Source organism: Coturnix japonica, chromosome 10 (genome assembly GCF_001577835.2).
Source record: "Coturnix japonica isolate 7356 chromosome 10, Coturnix japonica 2.1, whole genome shotgun sequence".
NCBI lineage: Eukaryota > Metazoa > Chordata > Aves > Galliformes > Phasianidae > Coturnix > Coturnix japonica.
In genome coordinates, this window is record NC_029525.1 from 12,500,823 (window position 1) to 12,518,321 (window position 17,499).

Sequence of the window (17,499 nt, forward strand, 5' to 3'; positions counted from 1 at the left end):
TTTGTTATTTACCTTTATTTACCTGTTATTTACCTTTATTGTTATTTACCTGTACTTTGTTATTTAGCTGGGAAGAGAAGAAGGGCTGTATTTTGTATGTATTAGGATTTCAGCTCCAATCTGCACCCACATCAACCTGCTGCCTGCTGTATAAAATACCAAGCTGGCACTTCTGCAATGCAGGAACCTGAAAGAAAGAGTTTTTTCCTATGTGATATAAGGCAACTCCTCGTTGCGGGCGGGCACTGGGCCGCATCCTTCCAACCTGAAGTGACCTGACGGTTGCAGGTCTGGGCTGAGCAGCACACAGGAACCGGAGCTTGAGGTGCTGGCCTGGCTTTAAGGCTTCTCAGGACCCAGCATAGCCCTGAATTAGAGGGTAAAAGCCAGGAGCAGACAAGGATACATCCCTCACCCTTCCCGAGCAGCCGTTAGGACCAGTAAGGCCTCCGTAGCACCGTAACGTACACCTCTCCGCGGGGGGTATGCGGGGTGGTAACTTGGTTACTAGTTACGTCACGACAAGCGCGCTCTCTGATTGGTCGCAGGCTCCTCGGGCGGCCCTGCCCACTGCCCCACGCGGGGCAGGCTCACATTGTACCCAGGGCTGGGGGGGGGGGTAACGCCACGCAGCGCAACGCGCGTGGGCCGGCAGCTCCAGCGATCCGCCCGGCTTGTGGCAGCGCTGTGAAAGGCTTTGGGACACCGGGAGGCTGAGGAGAGAAACGGTGAGTGATCTGAGCTTTGAGCTTAATCGGGTGCGGAAGGGGAGCGGGTGGAAGTTGGCGAAGGGCTTGAAAGCACGGGGAGATCGGGAGCGGTGACATCGGGGTGGAGGAGCAGCAACGCAGAACTGAAGCTCCCATTCCCCCCTGTGTGTTCGTTGTGCCTGTATGTGGCTGTGCTGGCCGGTGTCCTGCCCCACGTCCTGCCCCACGTCCTGCCCCACGTCCTGCCCCACGTCCTGCCCCACGTCCTGCCCCACGTCCTGCCCCATGTCCTGCACCTGAAGGCTCCCACGCTGCATTCGGGACAGGGCTGATAATGCGAGCAGTGCTACTCCCTGCAGTGCTCCCTGCAGTGCTGGATGTAGTCCTTTATAGATGGGAATAGCACTGCACACACACACAGAGCTGGCATTGCGGGCAGCGGTGGCTGCAGGAAGCACTGAGCTGCAGCGCACCACCCCGACCTGACCTTTAAACCACCATCACATCGACCTCTGCTTATCAGCTTTGTATCCCTGCAGTGAGCATCATGCACACAAAGGCTCTGTGTGTTCCCATCGCTGGGAGCACTGCGTGTCCCGTAACCCCGCTCACTGCTTGATGAGTGTGACACTTTGCAAAGAGTTTTTGCATGAGATCCTGCCAGATGGTGTTGAGTTTATTGCTTCAGTCCCCTCTGCTTTGCTCTTGTTGTGTGCGCAGATGCCTGGACAGCCTGCTTTGCTGCGTGCTGATCTGGGATATGCAAGCTGAGCGCATGGTTTGATGCTGTGTTAGCAATGAAATAAAAGCACCAGAAGTAAGATGATCAAACCAAGTGAACCGGCCAGGCACAAAGCTCAAAGCCTGAGGATAGAGCTGGTGTGAAGGATGAGAGGTCCCTCTTGACCATGGAAGCAGTGCTGGGAGCGGGGCACAGTGCACAGGGTGGGAGGATGTGGGTATGCCCTCTGCAGTCAGCAGCTCCACGGTTGTTCTGGCATTAATTTGACACACACCACATCTCATCCTATAAACCCTCCCTGGGAAGTGGCATGTGGTTCCACTTGTCTCTATTTGAAGCTCCCTGTGCAGCACATTAACAAGTTGGCTTGCTTGAAAAGGACTTTGTCCCGCTCAGATGGGGCTGGGGTGGATACTGTGATCCAGTCGATTGTTTCCATTTCAGAGCCTTTTTGAATATAATTTGGGAGACGGGGCTGAAAGCTTGCTTGCTTCTTCTGCAGCCCCACATTCATTTTGCAAAGCGACTGTGATTGATCTAGCAGAAGGGAATTCATTCACCAGCGGAGCTGGAGGGCAAGCGGGGAGGACAAAACCCCACAGCAGCCTCTGAAATGAATCACGGGGTCTGAAAAGATCCACTGGGGTTAAGGCGTAGCAATGAAAAGCCATTGTCTGGAGCCTGAACCGTGGCCAAAAGCATTATTTATCCTGATTTGGTTAGTGGTTGTAGGAGGGTGTGGTATTCCCAGGGACTGCAAAGCCAGCGAGCTTAGTGGTGAGTGTGAACTTGGTGTGATTGCCTCACAGGTACCTTCAGAACCTGTATGGAGTAACTCAGCTGCAGAGCAGCAAATCCAACTCCCGACTTGCAAATACAACTGTGCCTCTTGCACGCACAGCAAGTTTCCTACAGGTATTTTTATGTCTGTTGGATCGTGGTCCCCTTTGGCTCAGGTTAGTTTGTGTCACTGATGTGGGGCAGTGCTTTTGCAGGATGGAACAAGAGCTGATTGGTACTGCTTGCAAATACTGCATTGAGTTTCTATGGTAAGTGGCATTCAGGTGGTGGTTTTGGGCTCAGAGTGGAGCACTGGAAAAGCCAAAGGGTGCTTGGGAGGTGTGGGTTAGGGAGCAGTGATGGACAGCCCAAGTTTCTGCGTTCTGATGTGCTTTAGTGAGCATGTTGAGATACGTGCCCGGACCTTCTCCAGACAATCTGATCTCCTGGAGCCTACAGAACTGGCCTTGGAAAACCTCCCAGTTTCTGTCTGAGCCAACAGAAGGAGCCTTTCACATGGTCTCTCTGTTTTCTGTCCAGGATGTACAGCCAGACGAGAAAGTGAGAAAACGAGAAGAAATGATAAGGATGCCTTCCTATCCCAAAGGCTGGGATGGGACCCCAAATCCTGTTTGTGGGGGCTGGGTTAACCATATTCCCTTGTATGGCAGGTATGACGAAATGATGAGAGCTGGTCAGGATGGCTGAGTGCAGCTTTCTCACAGCAATACCCCTGATTCACGGCAGGGTTACGTTGCCCAAATTCCTAGGTGAAAAATCACAGTTGCATATTTGCTGTGTTAGTCATCCTGCAGAGAAGAACAAATGGGACTGACACTGAGCTCAGAGGTGTTGCTGGAGGTGAAGCTCCACTGTCAGAGAGCAGAGCTGGCTGAGGACAGGGCAGGGGACTCGTCCTGGAGGTGCCATGCAGGTCCCTGGCTGTTCCCCCCTGGCTGCAGCCCAACAAGCACAGTGTTATGCTGTGATGCCGGCTGCTATTTTTATTTCTTTCATCACAAACACTCTTTGCAGAAGGATGTTATTAGTACCAAGCATTTCCAGCAGCTCTGAGCTGTACACCTGATAGTCCACTGCGTTTTGGAAGGACATGAAAAGCATCTGAAAAACCCCTTCAGATTTGTTCCTTCCCCTTTCTTGCTGTCTGCCTCCTTTCCCCCCCAAACCCCACCCCATCTTTTCCTGTTTTGCGTAAAGGTTTTTTTCCTGCTTTAGAAGCTCAAGCAGTGCCCATGAGTAGGTGATGAAAGCCTTCCTGTGCTGCCCTTCTTTTCAAACCTTTTGACAAACCTTCACCCAGCAATTGCTTTACACGCTTTGGAAACAGGGCTGCATCCGGGATCTGTGTCAGTGCATTGCCACACTTCTCCTTGCGCTGAGCAGCTTCTGCAAGGAGCTCTTCCCCATGAAGATGTAACAGTGACTTGATGTTTTTGCATTGCAACTCTTGAAATAAAAATATAAAGGGGGAGTCAGCTGTCCTGCATCAGTAACTGACCGGGGCTGGGGTCGCTGGCCTAGGCACCAGGCAATGCAGTTCATAAAAGCATTGGAAAGGCACAGATTTTCAGGACTAGCAAGTAGAGAGTGCGTTTATTCTAGGAAGAAACTGAACTTTCTCTGAATTTGAGAGGGTGTTTCACTGCAAAGGGTGGATATTGTGAAATCAGGGAGGAAAAGATGAATTGTTGCCTTGCAAAATTAGGCGCTGCTGGCTGCTCAGGGCTGCTCTGCTCTGTTGCATTGTGTCCCAGCAGATGACTTCTGTCCCTATTGCTTGGAATTCAGGCTATCTACCAGCGAGTGTGTGGCAGGAAAAAGGAAGGCAGCCAAACCAAGGCTGGAGTAAATCAAGGAGGGAAATGATGAAAGCTCTGCTGGGTCTGAAGCCTTTGATCTTACCCTCACACAGTTAGCAGTTAAATCCTCCTGACGGCCCCTAGTGTGCAGTGCACAGCCCGTGCTAAATCGCAGCGCTCCCAGGACAGGGGAGGCAGCTCCCCAGCTTCCTTCTTCCAAGTCTGTACAGAGCCAGCAGGGATCCCTCCTGCTTGTTTATTTACTTATTTACCACTTTAAATAGCTCGTAGTTGAGCAGTGTAGAAAGAAATGCGTTCTGCTTGCTGCTTCTCAGAAAGTCTGATTGGCAAACAAAAAGCGCCGGCTTCGGTTCATGGGATTTGAGCTCTTTGTTGGTGTGCAGTCAACCTTTATAGTCTGGGGACTTTCATTTTCCAAGAAGAAATGATTCTTGAACCCCCAGTCTCACTGGGGAATATCTTGTTTGCTCCCCAGATATATTGTCCTTTTAAAAGGCGACAGCACTATTACTATGACCTGAGATCGGACACAGCATCCTGCATGTTAGCAGCACATGGGTACAGTCGGATGGGGAAACCCAGCTCAGCTCACAAGGTGCAAACGGCATGCCCAAACCAGCTGGGAATTCCCTGCCTATAGGGATTGAAAGTGGAGATTTGTGGATGTTCTGCTGGTTTAAGATGGACGGGGGAACCCCAAGCCTTGCTAAATATAGTTCATATATATAACTATCCTTCTGGGTTGTCCTCTCATACACGGGTCTTTTGTGGTGGGAAACCTGGAGCTGAAGTGGCTTCAGAGTACTCAGTTTCTAAGGGCTGCTTGGATTTTTTCATGATGTGCTTTGTTTTCTTGCCTCATTCTCTTTGCCAGCTTTGTTCTGTCCAGAGGCATTTTCTTCACGAGCTGGGATCAGAGGATCAGAGGGCTGTTTACTTCCAGATACAACTCCCGATCTCTTTTTGGATTTCTGGCTTCACAGGAAGGATTTCCAAAGCACCCTTATCTTGCTCCACTGGAAAAAATCCTGTCTTTCCTATATCTGCTGTATAAAAGCAGCAGACAGACAGGGAAACATTATAGCCAGCAGACAGCCTGGATAGCTGTCAAAAAGCTGCTGCTCCTCTGCTCTCATCCATATGAGAGAAGGGTTATCATCTGCCTGTGCATACAATAAGATCCTCTAAAAGGCTTTGCAACAGATATTTGCTTTTTTCTTTTTCTTTTAATAACCATCTTTCAAAGGACAAAAATAAATAAATAAATATGGAGAAAGCCAAGAAGCCATTTGTTCAGATCGTGGCTTCTGCTGTTCGAGTTGACACATCTGGTGTAGTGCTCTCATCCTGCGTGATGGAGGATGCAGCTGTGAGCTCTGATAACCCCCTGAGTGCTCCCAGAGCAGGTGGGAGCACGGAAAGAGGCACTGACAGGTTCCTTTGTGTGAACTGTTCCTCCTTCTGAGCAGTTCTGGTTTTTCTCTTCAGCTCGGTAGCCAGGCGAGGGATGTGGTGAATGGGGGATGAGGGGGGGGGGTTGGGAATTCTGCTCCTCTCTGCAGTTCAGCATTACTGAAGTGGAAGAGTACATTTGTGCACATGAAAATCACAGAAGATCTCTTTAGCTGCAGGTTTCTGAGGTTCACAAGGTTGCTGGATTTTGGAAGAAACCCATCTGATGAAATATCTGCTCCCTGCAGTTTCAGTCCGTCTGATATGTGTGGGATGAAGCCAGATTCTCTGTAGGCTGCGAGAAGCGCTGGGATGTGTTTGCAAAGGGAAGAAATAATAAAAGCCAGTTTTCTGTTTGCCCCAGTTGCAATAGGATCCAAGAAGTAGGTGAATTGCTCTGTTTGCCCTCAAAACAACCCACTTGGAAGTTACTGAATAAAAGAGAAGCAATCCTTGCTGTTGAGATGGCTGAAAACCAAAGTTCAGAGGCTGTCAGCTTTTGGTGTGTTGGTCTGTCTAGCCACAACGATGCCAGGAGAGGCCACAGCTCCTCCAGCTTTCAGATATGGCTGTACTGGGAACCAGTTAGCACCTGTACTGGGACATGACAGTATGAAAAGCAGTCCCAGTAAGGGCTGGACTGCAACCCACCAGCTGTACCCGAAGTGTTGTTCAGTACCCATGGCATAGAAATATTGTTTGGTTCCCCTGGGTGTGATGTTGAATGTTAGATGCTTGAAGGCTCTGTTTTGTTTTTAGTATGTCATCACAGCTTTTATATAGACATTTCTTATTTCTAAACAACCTGTTCCTTCCATTCTGAGTAGCTGCTCTTCTAATCTTAGCATCAGAATAAATGGTGCTGCCCTCCTGTGATCTTCTTGTTTGTTTCTATATCTGCCCTGTATAAATAGCTTGATTTCTTCTTGTGGATGAGCAAATCAAAGGTTAACATTGGATATGTGACCTGAGCTGTGAGCAAAGGAAGTGCTAGAGATGGCAGGGTTGTTTCTGAGGTTGTAGGAGTAGGAATCTAAATCAATAGCTTTTAGCAGCCTCATAAATGTTTCATTTGTTTTCCTTAGTCCAGCGTTACAGAGCTTTGATGCTGGAATACATATAAGCTTTTAAATTATTGTTGTCCCTGAGCTGATTGTAGATGGTGGAAACCATTTCCTCAAAATGCATTTGGATCAGCAATGGCATTTTCCCTCCTGTTTTGGAGCCCTGATTCTGCACAGCTTACCATCACAAATGAAATGAGCTTGGCAGTCTCAGCACAGGCTGCAGTTCGGGTGAGGAACATGCACAGAAGCCTGGAGAGACCTTTTCCCTGTACCGTGACACAGCCCTGAGGAATGAATGATGCCTCGGGAGCACCAGCCTCGATATTTCACGGCAACTTGGGGGAAGGAGAGACGTGTTTGCAAATATTTGTCCAATATGGGCTCTTTGGAGGCTTTGGAGGACAGGGGGGGTAGGAACATGTGAGCAGAGCATGATTCAGGCTGCTTATCTGGCCATCAGCCTCCGCTTGAGGTCATCAGGCTGCAGAGCGTGGGAGGGCTGTGCTGCTCCGGGTCTTGGCGAGGTCAGTGAGCCAGAGCTCAGCATGGGGCTGGGGATCAGTCCTGCTTTGCCCTTATCCCAAGCATCGCCAGCTGCCCTCCGCTGGGTGCCTGGACTCATTCCTCACAGAAGGGAATTAAAGGAGTGGCAACGGGTTGGAAGGTGATGTGAAAAATCGAACTCCTCAGTCATATCTCAGGGTTGCTTTTTTTTCAAGGCTCATTTCTCAAACCTTGGGACAGTCATAAATAAAGCCAACAGCAATTGCATTTCCTAAACCTGCAATAGTCTTCATGAAAAACTTGATTTCTGCTGAGCCCGGAGCAGACCAGTACCCTTTATCCTGGATGGAATGCCCTCTTAATGCTGTTTTCTAAGGAAGAGTAATTCTTCTGTGGTTTGCCAATACCCTCTAGAGACACTGAGGAGATGTACCACCAAGTCTGGGTTTTGATTGCCTCACATTGTTGCTCCATTGCTGAAACCAAAGGGCAGAGTTTCCTCCCCTCTTTTCCGCCCTGCTGGGTTACATGTCAGAAGGATGTGTGGGTGCAGACACCGCTGGAGACATGGGTGCTGCCAGTTGGGGTGCAGGAGCACCCATAGAGCTGAGGCTTCAGGTTTGGGATCCACTAACAGCACGTCAGGGTTGGATAGCAAATGCACATATTCTGGTGCTGTTTCAGTACCTCGCATTGGTAAGAACAAGAGAATAATGGTTTTTCTGCTTGTTTCTCTGCAGGCAGTAGATCTGTCATCATGTCAGTCAGCGTCCACGAGAACCGCAAATCCCGGACAAGCACAGGCTCCATGAACATCCTGCTTTTCCACAAAGCTTCCCACCCAGACTGCGTCTTATCCCACCTGAACACCCTCCGGAAGCACTGCATGTTCACTGATGTCACCCTTTGGGCAGGAAACAGGTCATTCCCATGTCACCGCGCGGTGCTGGCTGCTTCCAGCAGGTACTTCGAAGCCATGTTCAGCAATGGCCTCCGGGAGAGCCTGGATGATGAGGTGAATTTCCATGACAGCCTCCATCCAGAGGTGCTGGAGCTGCTGCTGGACTTTGCTTATTCCTCTCGGATCATCATTAATGAGGAAAATGCAGAGTCCCTCCTGGAGGCTGGAGACATGTTACAGTTCCACGATGTCCGAGATGCGGCAGCTGAGTTCCTGGAGAAGAACCTCTACCCTTCCAACTGCCTGGGCATGATGCTGCTCTCAGATGCCCATCAGTGCCGGCGGCTCTACGAGCTCTCCTGGAGGATGTGCCTGGTCAACTTTGAGACTGTTCACAAGAGCGAGGACTTCAACAACCTTTCCAAGGACACTCTGTTGGACTTAATCTCCAGTGACGAGTTGGAGATTGAGGACGAGGAAAAGGTCTTTAAGGCCGTCCTTCAGTGGGTGAAGTATGATTTGGATGAACGGAAGGCCTATCTCCCAGAGCTTCTGAGGAATGTCCGCTTGGCCCTGCTTCCTTCTGAATGCCTCAAGGAAGCTTTGGCTTGTGAGGACCTGATCATGGTGGATGAAAGGAACAAGCTTGTCCTGGACGAAGCTATTCAGTGCAAGAAGAAGATTCTCCAGAATGATGGGATTGTCACCAGTCCTTGTGCCAGGCCTCGCAAAGCCGGGCACACCTTGCTAATCCTGGGAGGACAGACCTTCATGTGTGACAAGATCTACCAAGTGGATCAAAAAGCAAAGGAAATTATCCCCAAAGCAGACCTGCCGAGCCCACGGAAAGAGTTCAGTGCCTGTGCCATTGGCTGCAAAGTGTACATCACTGGTGGCAGGGGCTCAGAGAACGGGGTCTCCAAAGATGTGTGGGTTTATGATACTGTACATGAGGAATGGTCAAAAGCTGCCCCCATGTTGATAGCACGGTTTGGGCATGGCTCAGCTGAGCTGGAAAACTGCCTGTATGTGGTTGGTGGACACACTGCTGTGGCCGGGGTCTTCCCCGCATCACCTTCTGTTTCCTTGAAGCAAGTAGAGAAGTATGATCCTGCATCCAACAAATGGATGATGGTGGCTCCTTTGAGAGATGGTGTGAGCAATGCTGCAGTGGTAAGCGCCAGGCTGAAACTTTTTGTCTTCGGTGGAACCAGCATCCACCGGGACATGGTGTCCAAAGTGCAGTGCTACGATCCAGTGGAGAATCGGTGGACGATCAAAGCAGAATGCCCACAGCCCTGGCGCTACACTGCAGCCGCAGTGCTGGGCAGCCAGATTTTCATCATGGGGGGAGATACAGAGTTCACAGCAGCATCTGCCTATCGCTTTGACTGCGAGACAGACCAGTGGACACGCATTGGGGACATGACAGCCAAGCGCATGTCGTGCCACGCTTTGGCCTCAGGAAATAAACTCTATGTGGTGGGTGGTTACTTTGGGACTCAGAGGTGCAAAACGCTGGACTGCTACGATCCTACATCAGACACGTGGAACTGTATCACAACGGTGCCTTATTCACTCATCCCTACAGCTTTTGTCAGCACCTGGAAGCACTTGCCATCATGAGAGGTGGGGCTCGAGGGCTTGTTTTCAGGAGCTCAGTAAGGTGAGGGTGTTCTCTAAAATTACAACTTACTGTTTTGCCTCAAATACATCTCCACACACCTCACTGAAACCACAGGTTGCAGTGTGCTTCCTTTTTATGAGAAGGCTACATTAAACGGTGAGAGGGACGTAGCACCGGAAGAGAATAGTCATCTCTGTGATGTTGGAAGTCTTGCTAACTCTTGATTCAAGATAGTCCCCTCTGCATCTTATGAGATGTGTCTACACTGATGGTTGTGAGGAGGCTGCAGCCCCTTTGCTTTCACTCTGAACTAACTGGGTGTGCCAGCATCACCCATCTCAGTGTGGCAGGGGGGAGAGAAGGCAGACCCCACACCTGCTTTCATGGATAGGACAATGGAATGCATTCTGTCCCCATTTTGTGTAATGGGTTGTGGTATCTATGAGTAAAAGCACTTAAATTTGAGAGCAGGGAGATACTACAGCAACAAGCGCTTTGGAAAACATCTCAGTAATTCAATATTTTTGCTTGTTATCTGGGTGGTTGCTTTGGAGCTGATGAATATGTAGGCAAGTGACCCTTAGGATGCTGGGGAATCTTGCATCTCTTTTTGTGCTCTCTATTTTCATTTCAGTGGGCAGCAGAAGCTGAGAAGCCATGGTGCATTTGATGGTTCTGGTGTTTATTTAACATCCAAACTGTTGCTTGTTATATCAGTACTTCTGAGACTTCTGTGTGAGACCTGAGTGGGAGGAAAAGGGGTTTTGTAACCAGAAGAAGAATGTGTTTATTGGTTGTTTTTTTTTTGGGGGGTGTACGGGAATAAGATCAGTGTCCTGTGTAATTCCAGTGCTCTGGTTCTCACATGCTCAGGAAAGCTACTGCTCCCAGCACCAGTGGAAGAGGGATTCCTCTTTTCCTCCCCAGTGGGATGTTTAGTTGCTATTCTGGTTACTGGTTTTGTCCCACTGAGCTTTGCACATTTTCACCAATCTGTACCAAGATGTAGATGGCCAGGAATTAGGTCACAACAGCACAATTGCTTTGCACTGTGAAAACAAATGTCATCTAAGTGCAAAGTTCTCTTCCCAGGAAGTCTGTAACGCCTCTGCCTGCAGGTTTCTGGGTGCCAGCAATGCATGCAGCGCTGCTGTATTGATGGAGGTGTGCTCCTAGTTAGCTACAGGAGCTGGGATCCTTTGCCCATGGGGCGGGATCAGCAAGCCTCAATTAAGGTTTTCCTTGGAAAGTGAGATTGTGGGGTGGGGAATCCTTCCATATCTTCATCAAAATCCACTCCACTTAATGCAGGGAAGAAAGAATGCTGCCCATCTGACACCCACTCGCTCCCCTGTTTCGCAGTCTGTGGGGATGGTGCACCTGAGAATCACCAAAGTGCTTCGACATTTCCCACTGATCTTCTCTTTGATGGCAGCTGGGAAGCTGAGGGGAGCTCCTGGCACCTCTACTGGGCTTTTGCCCAACATGGCCACCTGCTTGTCTCTGGTGGAAAAAGCATCCAGGGTGTTCTCTATAATGGCCTTTGATTTGTAAAATGCCTGGCTTCTGCATGGGCTGGACCGCAGCGAGGGCATGGAGAGTGGAAAGGGCTAAAATGAGATTTCCAAGAGCTTTCCCATCACTAGGAGATAATGGCCTTTCCAAATTCTCCTCCTCAGACGTTGCCTAGCATCTGTCACAGTGGCTCAGTAATCTAATTAACTGCCACTCAGCTATTAAATATCGCAGCAAAGGGTGTGAGGACTCCATCATTTTCTATGTGGGTCAGTGGGGCCCCCCTTTAAGAGCTGCCTTAGAGCCGAAAATTCATTTCCTCTGGTAGCAGATGTGCCTGAATATTAAAGCTCAACACCAGCCCCACTGCTTGGAGTGAGAACAGGGAACAGCTTGAGGTGAGCATTGATTCTTCAGCCACTGAATAAAGAGCAGTTCCCCAAAACACAGTGCTTGTACTTTCTTCTTCTGCGTTTTTACTCTGTGCTCTATTTGGATTGCTCAGGTTTTACAAAGCTCTTTCTAGGGGATAGATGATAATAATTCATACTGAATGCCAGAGCCTGGCACAAGCACAGGAGGAGCAGGAACTGTAATATACCAACCTAGAAGAAAAGCTGGTGAAAAGTCAGTGTGTAAGGGTTTGATATGCTTTTTTTGGCTTAATTTCTAGTCTTCAGTTAAAAGAAGTATTTAAAATATACATAGTTTTTTGTTTGTTTGTTTGTTTGTTTGTTTTGCCAGAGAGAACATCCTTTTATTTTTCTAGAGGGGTTTTGTCTGTGTGCTTGTTGTTTAATTTAATGTTCTAGCCTCAGCCACCGACATCTCCTTAAATAAAGAACCAGGACTGGCTGGTAAAGGCCAGATCCACGTCTTTCTGATATGCATGTGCAGCCTGTGCCTTACCTGTGACATCTCCTACTCTTGTCTTAGCTGGTTGTTGTTGCACCTGTGTCAAAACTGGGCTCAGGACCTGGGATAACTGCCTATAGGACCCTGTGGTTACTCCATCATCCTAAAGTAGCCTGGCCAAGGGGGTTTTTGGCTTGCAGCTCCCACGATGCAGGAGGGTCTCTGCTGCAATACCTGCTTTGTTCCCTATGGGATCCTTTTTCAGGAAGGGGCACCAAGAAGAGAGGTGGGCACTTTCCTCGTAGGTTTCTCCAGGTGCTGGTGCACTCTGTGAGCAGGCAGCCACTGCTAATCCAGAGGGTAATGTGCTTCAGCTGGGGAAAGCATAAAACGGCTCAGCTGGATGCATGTCCCCAAAGGCTCAGCCTCCAACCCTCCTAGAGCCAAGGGCAGCCTTGTGCTGGTACACCTTTGGGCAGAGCTCCCATTGCCCCTGCCAAGTATGCAGCATGACATCAACATGGTGCTTGCTGCCAGCTGTAATTCCAGGGATTGAGCATGATTAATGGTATAAAATGTGAAAGCCTGGCCTCCTCCAATATGTGACTGCTGAGCTGATGAGGGTGACTCCGGTGATGGTGTGAAATAGGGGGCTGCACTGGTGCTGCTGGATTGTCCTGATGGGACCTGCTTGGATGTGTCTTTGCTCATTGCAGAAATCACCTGGCCTCTGCCCTGGCTGGAGGCGGAAAGTTTGAGTAAGAGGTGTTAAATTCAGGCTGATCTGGGGGGAGAGCTGGCCGAGTCAGCTTTGTCATTCCCACAGGAGTTATGGCATGATGAGACAAATGATTGCAAATGGGAAATACAATACTGAGCACTTCACTAATAATGGCTCTCTGTGTTTATAAACACAAGCAAAGCCCAGCCTGGAGCTTGGGGTGTGATGCTGGGTGGTGTAGTGGTGTTCGGCAGTGACAGCTGATGGGGACAGCTCTGTACCTCCCAGGAGGTGATTTGGGGCAATACCAGGAGCAGGTTCTGCAAGCTACATGTCTTCAAATTAGCATTAGCTTCTCCAAACTGTCTGTCCTGTGCGACAGCCTCATTTCCATGGGATGAGGTCACTGTTGGGCTGAGGACTGGCTCACAGGTGCTAAATCCCAAGTCCCACCCTAAAACCAGTAGCTCCTGTACAGGTGACATGGTGACAACAGTCCCCGGGACCTTCTGCCTGCCCTGGGTGAGGCAGCATTGCTGAGTGGGAGCTTATTTTGTTCTGGCACTGAAAAGCTGAACTTTGATCTCAAAGTGCCTGTGAGGATTGCGGCAACTTGCCAGGCCCAGCACTACATTATGGTACTGCTAGGCTGCAGTCACAATAAACATCGGATCTGTTCAATGACTCTTTTCCTGATTATTTAATTACAGTGGAGATAACAAGCCTTTTATGAGCACGAGCTTGGCTTCCCTTCTGTGTGGAACTGGGTGAGCTCACACCGTGCAAGAAACCACAGGTTTTTGCTGCCATGCTTGCAGCCAGCCACCTTGCCTTGTACAAGCTGTGGATGCCCACAGTAGCATTCAGGACAGCCCAAAACCCGCATTTCCCTTCTCATAACCTGCTTGCTGCTGAGTTCGATGCTAGAAGCCTGTTAGAACCTTGCTGTTATTGCCCAAACAAAGTCACAGCCAGTTTCTGTTGGTGGCTCCTAGGGAATGCCATTTGCATGCACATAACAGCGAGGCAGGCTGAGCAGGGAGGGCAGTTCTGCTGCTGTTTGTCTCTGGAGCCAGTTTATCAAGCAGTGTTGGAAGGGAGTGGCTGGCCTGGGGAGGAACGTCAATGAAAATCAGGCTTTTCCAAACCTGGGCAAATGGAAACGTGCAGTGTGTGCTTGGCCTCAGACTGTGGTAAATCAGCTCCTTGGAAATCACAGTCATATGGGTGGTTTTGGAGGAGCTGTAAGCTTGCTGTTGGCAATGCCTGTAGAAGCATTTTTTATCAGGAAAAGAAGCTGGGTGTCAGGGGATCCCAGTAGCTGCCAGCACGCAAAACCTGTTCTGTGCATGGCACCAGCTCTGCTCCCAACACAGCAATTAACTCCTTTTTTCTTTCCCTCCTCAGATGCCGGTGTCACATCCATGTCCCCTGCCTTGCTGCTGGAGCTGATACAACCACTGAATCCCCTCCTGTTCCCCACACAGGGTGCCAAGGAGCCTCTTGCATCCTTTCCAGCACCACGGAGGCACAAAGGACCATCTGGCTGGTGGATACCGGTGGCCCGATGTGAGCAGGAAGATGAAGGATGTACACCAGGCTGCATCCCTCAGAGTTACTTCACAGGATGGGAGGGTGGGATAAGAGATATTACTATTTTTTTTATAGCAGTGAGCTTGCTGTTTGCAATGCCTGCTGTCTGGGTTGATGTGGAAGCGTTTTTATAGGGAAAAGGGGGCTGGGGAAGTGGGGGAAAGGGAAGGGCTGAGCCCAGAACTCAGCACCTGGTTCTCCAGCCGCAGCATGGAGACTGCAGCTGCTGAAATATTGGAGCGTGGGAGCTATGCACAGCTGCCAGCAGCATCCAGAGCCTCGGTGGGACGGGGCAGGTGCCTTTGGTTTTGCACTGTGAATCTTTTTTGGTGTTTTCCCTCCTTCCCGGTGCTGGGCCTGAGGCCAGGCTGCTCCCCGCACACAGCTGCCAGGCCACGTGCTGCCAAAACGCCATCACTGCGGTGAGATGCTTCACCAGATAAAAAACTTCTGCCTGTTCAGAGCAGGGCTTCTGCTTCCCCCCCCGTGTGCTCTCCCAGCAGCGTGTGGGTGAGGGTGTAATTAGCAAACGAGCAGGAACACAGGCCTCACTGCGCGGCGGGGCCTAGTCGGGCCTGCAGAGCAAGCAAGGCCTCTTGCCTCCTTTCCCGCAAAGCAAGGCCAAAGGGAAGAGGCAGCACAGGGCTGGCATGAGGTTGGGCCTCAGTGCCCCACATTTAAGTGATCTCTGCACTCAGGCTACATTTAGGGTCACACAGAGCTGCCAGCTCCTGGCTGGCCTGGTTCATCCTGCTGCAGGCACCCCTGCCCTTCTCCCTGTGTGGGGCCAGCTGGGTGATGCAATGTGCTGCAAGCCCTCACCATTGCTTCCAAAAACGAAGGACTTTTAGGGGCAGCAAGTGCCCTTTGCTGCTGGGAGGAGAACACTTTGTGCACAGCCCTTCTGCAGCACTCTCAATGACACTTATTCACATTTGGTAGGGTTTTTGTTGTTGCTGTTTCTTCTCTTCAGCTGCCTGCAAACTTTAATAAAAATGATGATCTGGGAAACCATTTGTGTGCTTTTCACAGGAGTCTTCATCCCTAAGCAAGTTGGATTTAGGTATAATAACAGGAATAATAACAGGCTTGGCACTTAGTGGGGCGGTTCACAAACAACCAACTCTTGCAGCCAGCCTGACTGTAATTATTATTGCTTCAGAGCTTGGGAAACTGAGGCACAGTGTTGTGTTACAGTGAGTGACAGAGCTGGGAATAAGATCCAGGGCTTCTTGTGTTAACTGAAAGGCACAGAACATCCTGCTGGGAACAGCCCACGTGTCACCCCAAAGCTGTGCAGTGATAGCAGAACTCACAGTCAGACCATGGCCTTGCAAAACCTGCCAAATAAGCTGAGGAGGCCCAGTTCAGACTCAGCCATGCTGGTAATTTATGCAGACATGCAGACCAAGCTGGTAATTTATAAGGAAGAGGAGAAGCGTTTATACCTCTGTTTTTCTTATTTGCCTTCGCTTGGCTGCTGCAGTTCCTGAAAAAGAGGCCTGTTGACAGGCAAAATGGGCTTTCCAGCTGTGTTCCCTGCTCACGCTGCTCGTGTACTGCTCTCCCTGTCTCTGAGGAGCTGCTCTGAAAGGATCCGGGCGCTCCAGACTTGGAACATGATAGCATTGCTGCAGGGCAGCTACTGGCACAGCAGAACCTTGCAAATTTGTATTTATTTCCTACTTTTCTAACAGTGGATGCAACAGTCGGGAAGCAGAGCTTCCTATGGGCAGCACACAGAAACTCAGAGGGGTTTGGAACCTACATTTCAAAGCTGAGACTAGGAACACAGCCCCCTGCCCCTAAAGCTGAGTGGTAGTGGTGTCAGCAGACATGAGCTGGGTCAAATAGAATGCAAGGCTCCATAGAAAAAGCTCATTAATGGGCTTTTTGGGAAACCAATTCACAGTCCAGAAATTACTGTTGGATGAGCAGGAGAATGAAAAATAGCAGGAGCATGTAAATGAAATCCCTTTCAATTTTGTTGATCAAGGTTTTATACAGGATGCTGGGGCTTTAAATAGCAGATCGGAGGCTTTGCAACTGGCTAGCTTTGATATGAGCCATGCAAAGACGTGCTCTTTTGTATTTATTCTGGAGCCTGCTGGAAAGAGAATTCAAAAGCAATCACAAGTAGCCGTGACAGCAGCAACCTGTTGCTAAGGAATTATATACAATGTGAAATACAAAGGTTTCTCAGTTAGCAGCAACACAGTAAAAGGGGAGTGGGAGATGAACACAGATGGAACAACACAAAGCTGAAGTCAGAGCAGGTCAGGTTTTTAACTGAGAAGGATAAAAAGAAATTTAGATTTTTTATTTTATTATTTTTTAAGAGTTTTTCTGTCTTCTTAGTAGGTAAAGCTCAGTTTGGTAGCTTTGCAGGGGCTCTGTGTTCACACTCCTGCAGAAAAGTGCCACGGTCAGCCTTTGCTGGGGGCAGTTCAGGAGCTTGAACATGACCCCTAGAGCAGCTGGGAGCCCAGCCTAGAGATGGTCCCAGCATGCAGGGATTCAGCCCTCACCCAACTGCCTTTCAGCCCCAGCTGGGATTCAGTTCCCAGATCATTTGGAGTAGAGTGAGCAGGGAGGAGGAGCTGGGTGCAGACCTCTCCCAGGCCCCTGCTCCAGGTCCCAGACCTCCTTCCCCAGTGACAAACCATCTGGATCTCCCTGGGGACAACAAGCTGAAGCTCCTATCTCTTATTTAAATGAAATTCAGAGTGCTGTGTTGGCTTTTAAATATGCACTTTCCGAGCATGACCCCAGCTGCCCTTGAAATAATACTATTGTGCAATGAATCCCTGCAGGGAATTATCATCTGAGCTCATTCGCTCTTTTTCACTGGAGTCAATTAAACACAGAGTAGTTGGTGATTTAATACCTCCGGTGTCTGAGGAAGCCTCACATCCACACAGAGGCCGGTCTGGCATTTTGCTGGCCTTTTAGACACATTCTTGGAGTGGAGAGATGTTTTTTCCAGCCACCCAACATGGTCTCAGTTTCACCCATGTCTACACAGAGCACTGAAGTCCTGTGTCCTTGGCTTGTCTTCTTTCCCTGCACATTAATTAATGCCCAGCACTGCACATCCTCCCTGTATTATGTCCCAGGGCAAGCTGTTCTCCATTCCCCACACTCCTTTCTCTCTTCAGATAAACCCAAAGCAATGCAGTCTCTGAAAAGGG

The 17,499-nt window shown here is 49.6% G+C and overlaps 1 protein-coding gene across 2 annotated transcripts; it reads left to right on the forward strand.

Annotated features, from left to right (window-relative positions):
- The first annotated feature begins 572 nt into the window (after positions 1 to 572).
- On the forward strand, positions 573 to 15,322 carry KLHL25 (kelch like family member 25). 2 transcript variants are annotated; one of them, XM_032446925.1, is made up of 4 exons: positions 573 to 728; positions 2,262 to 2,367; positions 7,837 to 9,663; positions 14,123 to 15,322. In XM_032446925.1, the coding sequence occupies exon 3, from the start codon at positions 7,854 to 7,856 to the stop codon at positions 9,621 to 9,623; it is 1,770 nt and encodes a 589-aa protein (XP_032302816.1). In that variant the 5' UTR covers positions 573 to 728; positions 2,262 to 2,367; positions 7,837 to 7,853; the 3' UTR covers positions 9,624 to 9,663; positions 14,123 to 15,322. The 2 variants fall into 2 exon arrangements, with proteins under 2 accessions (XP_032302816.1, XP_015728629.1); XM_015873143.2 differs by lacking the exon at positions 2,262 to 2,367 and having other exon boundaries at positions 574 to 728.
- The last annotated feature ends 2,177 nt before the right edge of the window (positions 15,323 to 17,499 follow it).

Bases quoted from the DNA above. Each gene is read 5' to 3' on its own strand.
- KLHL25 (XM_032446925.1), top strand. From the start codon at position 7,854: ATGTCAGTCAGCGTCCACGAGAACCGCAAATCCCGGACAAGCACAGGC.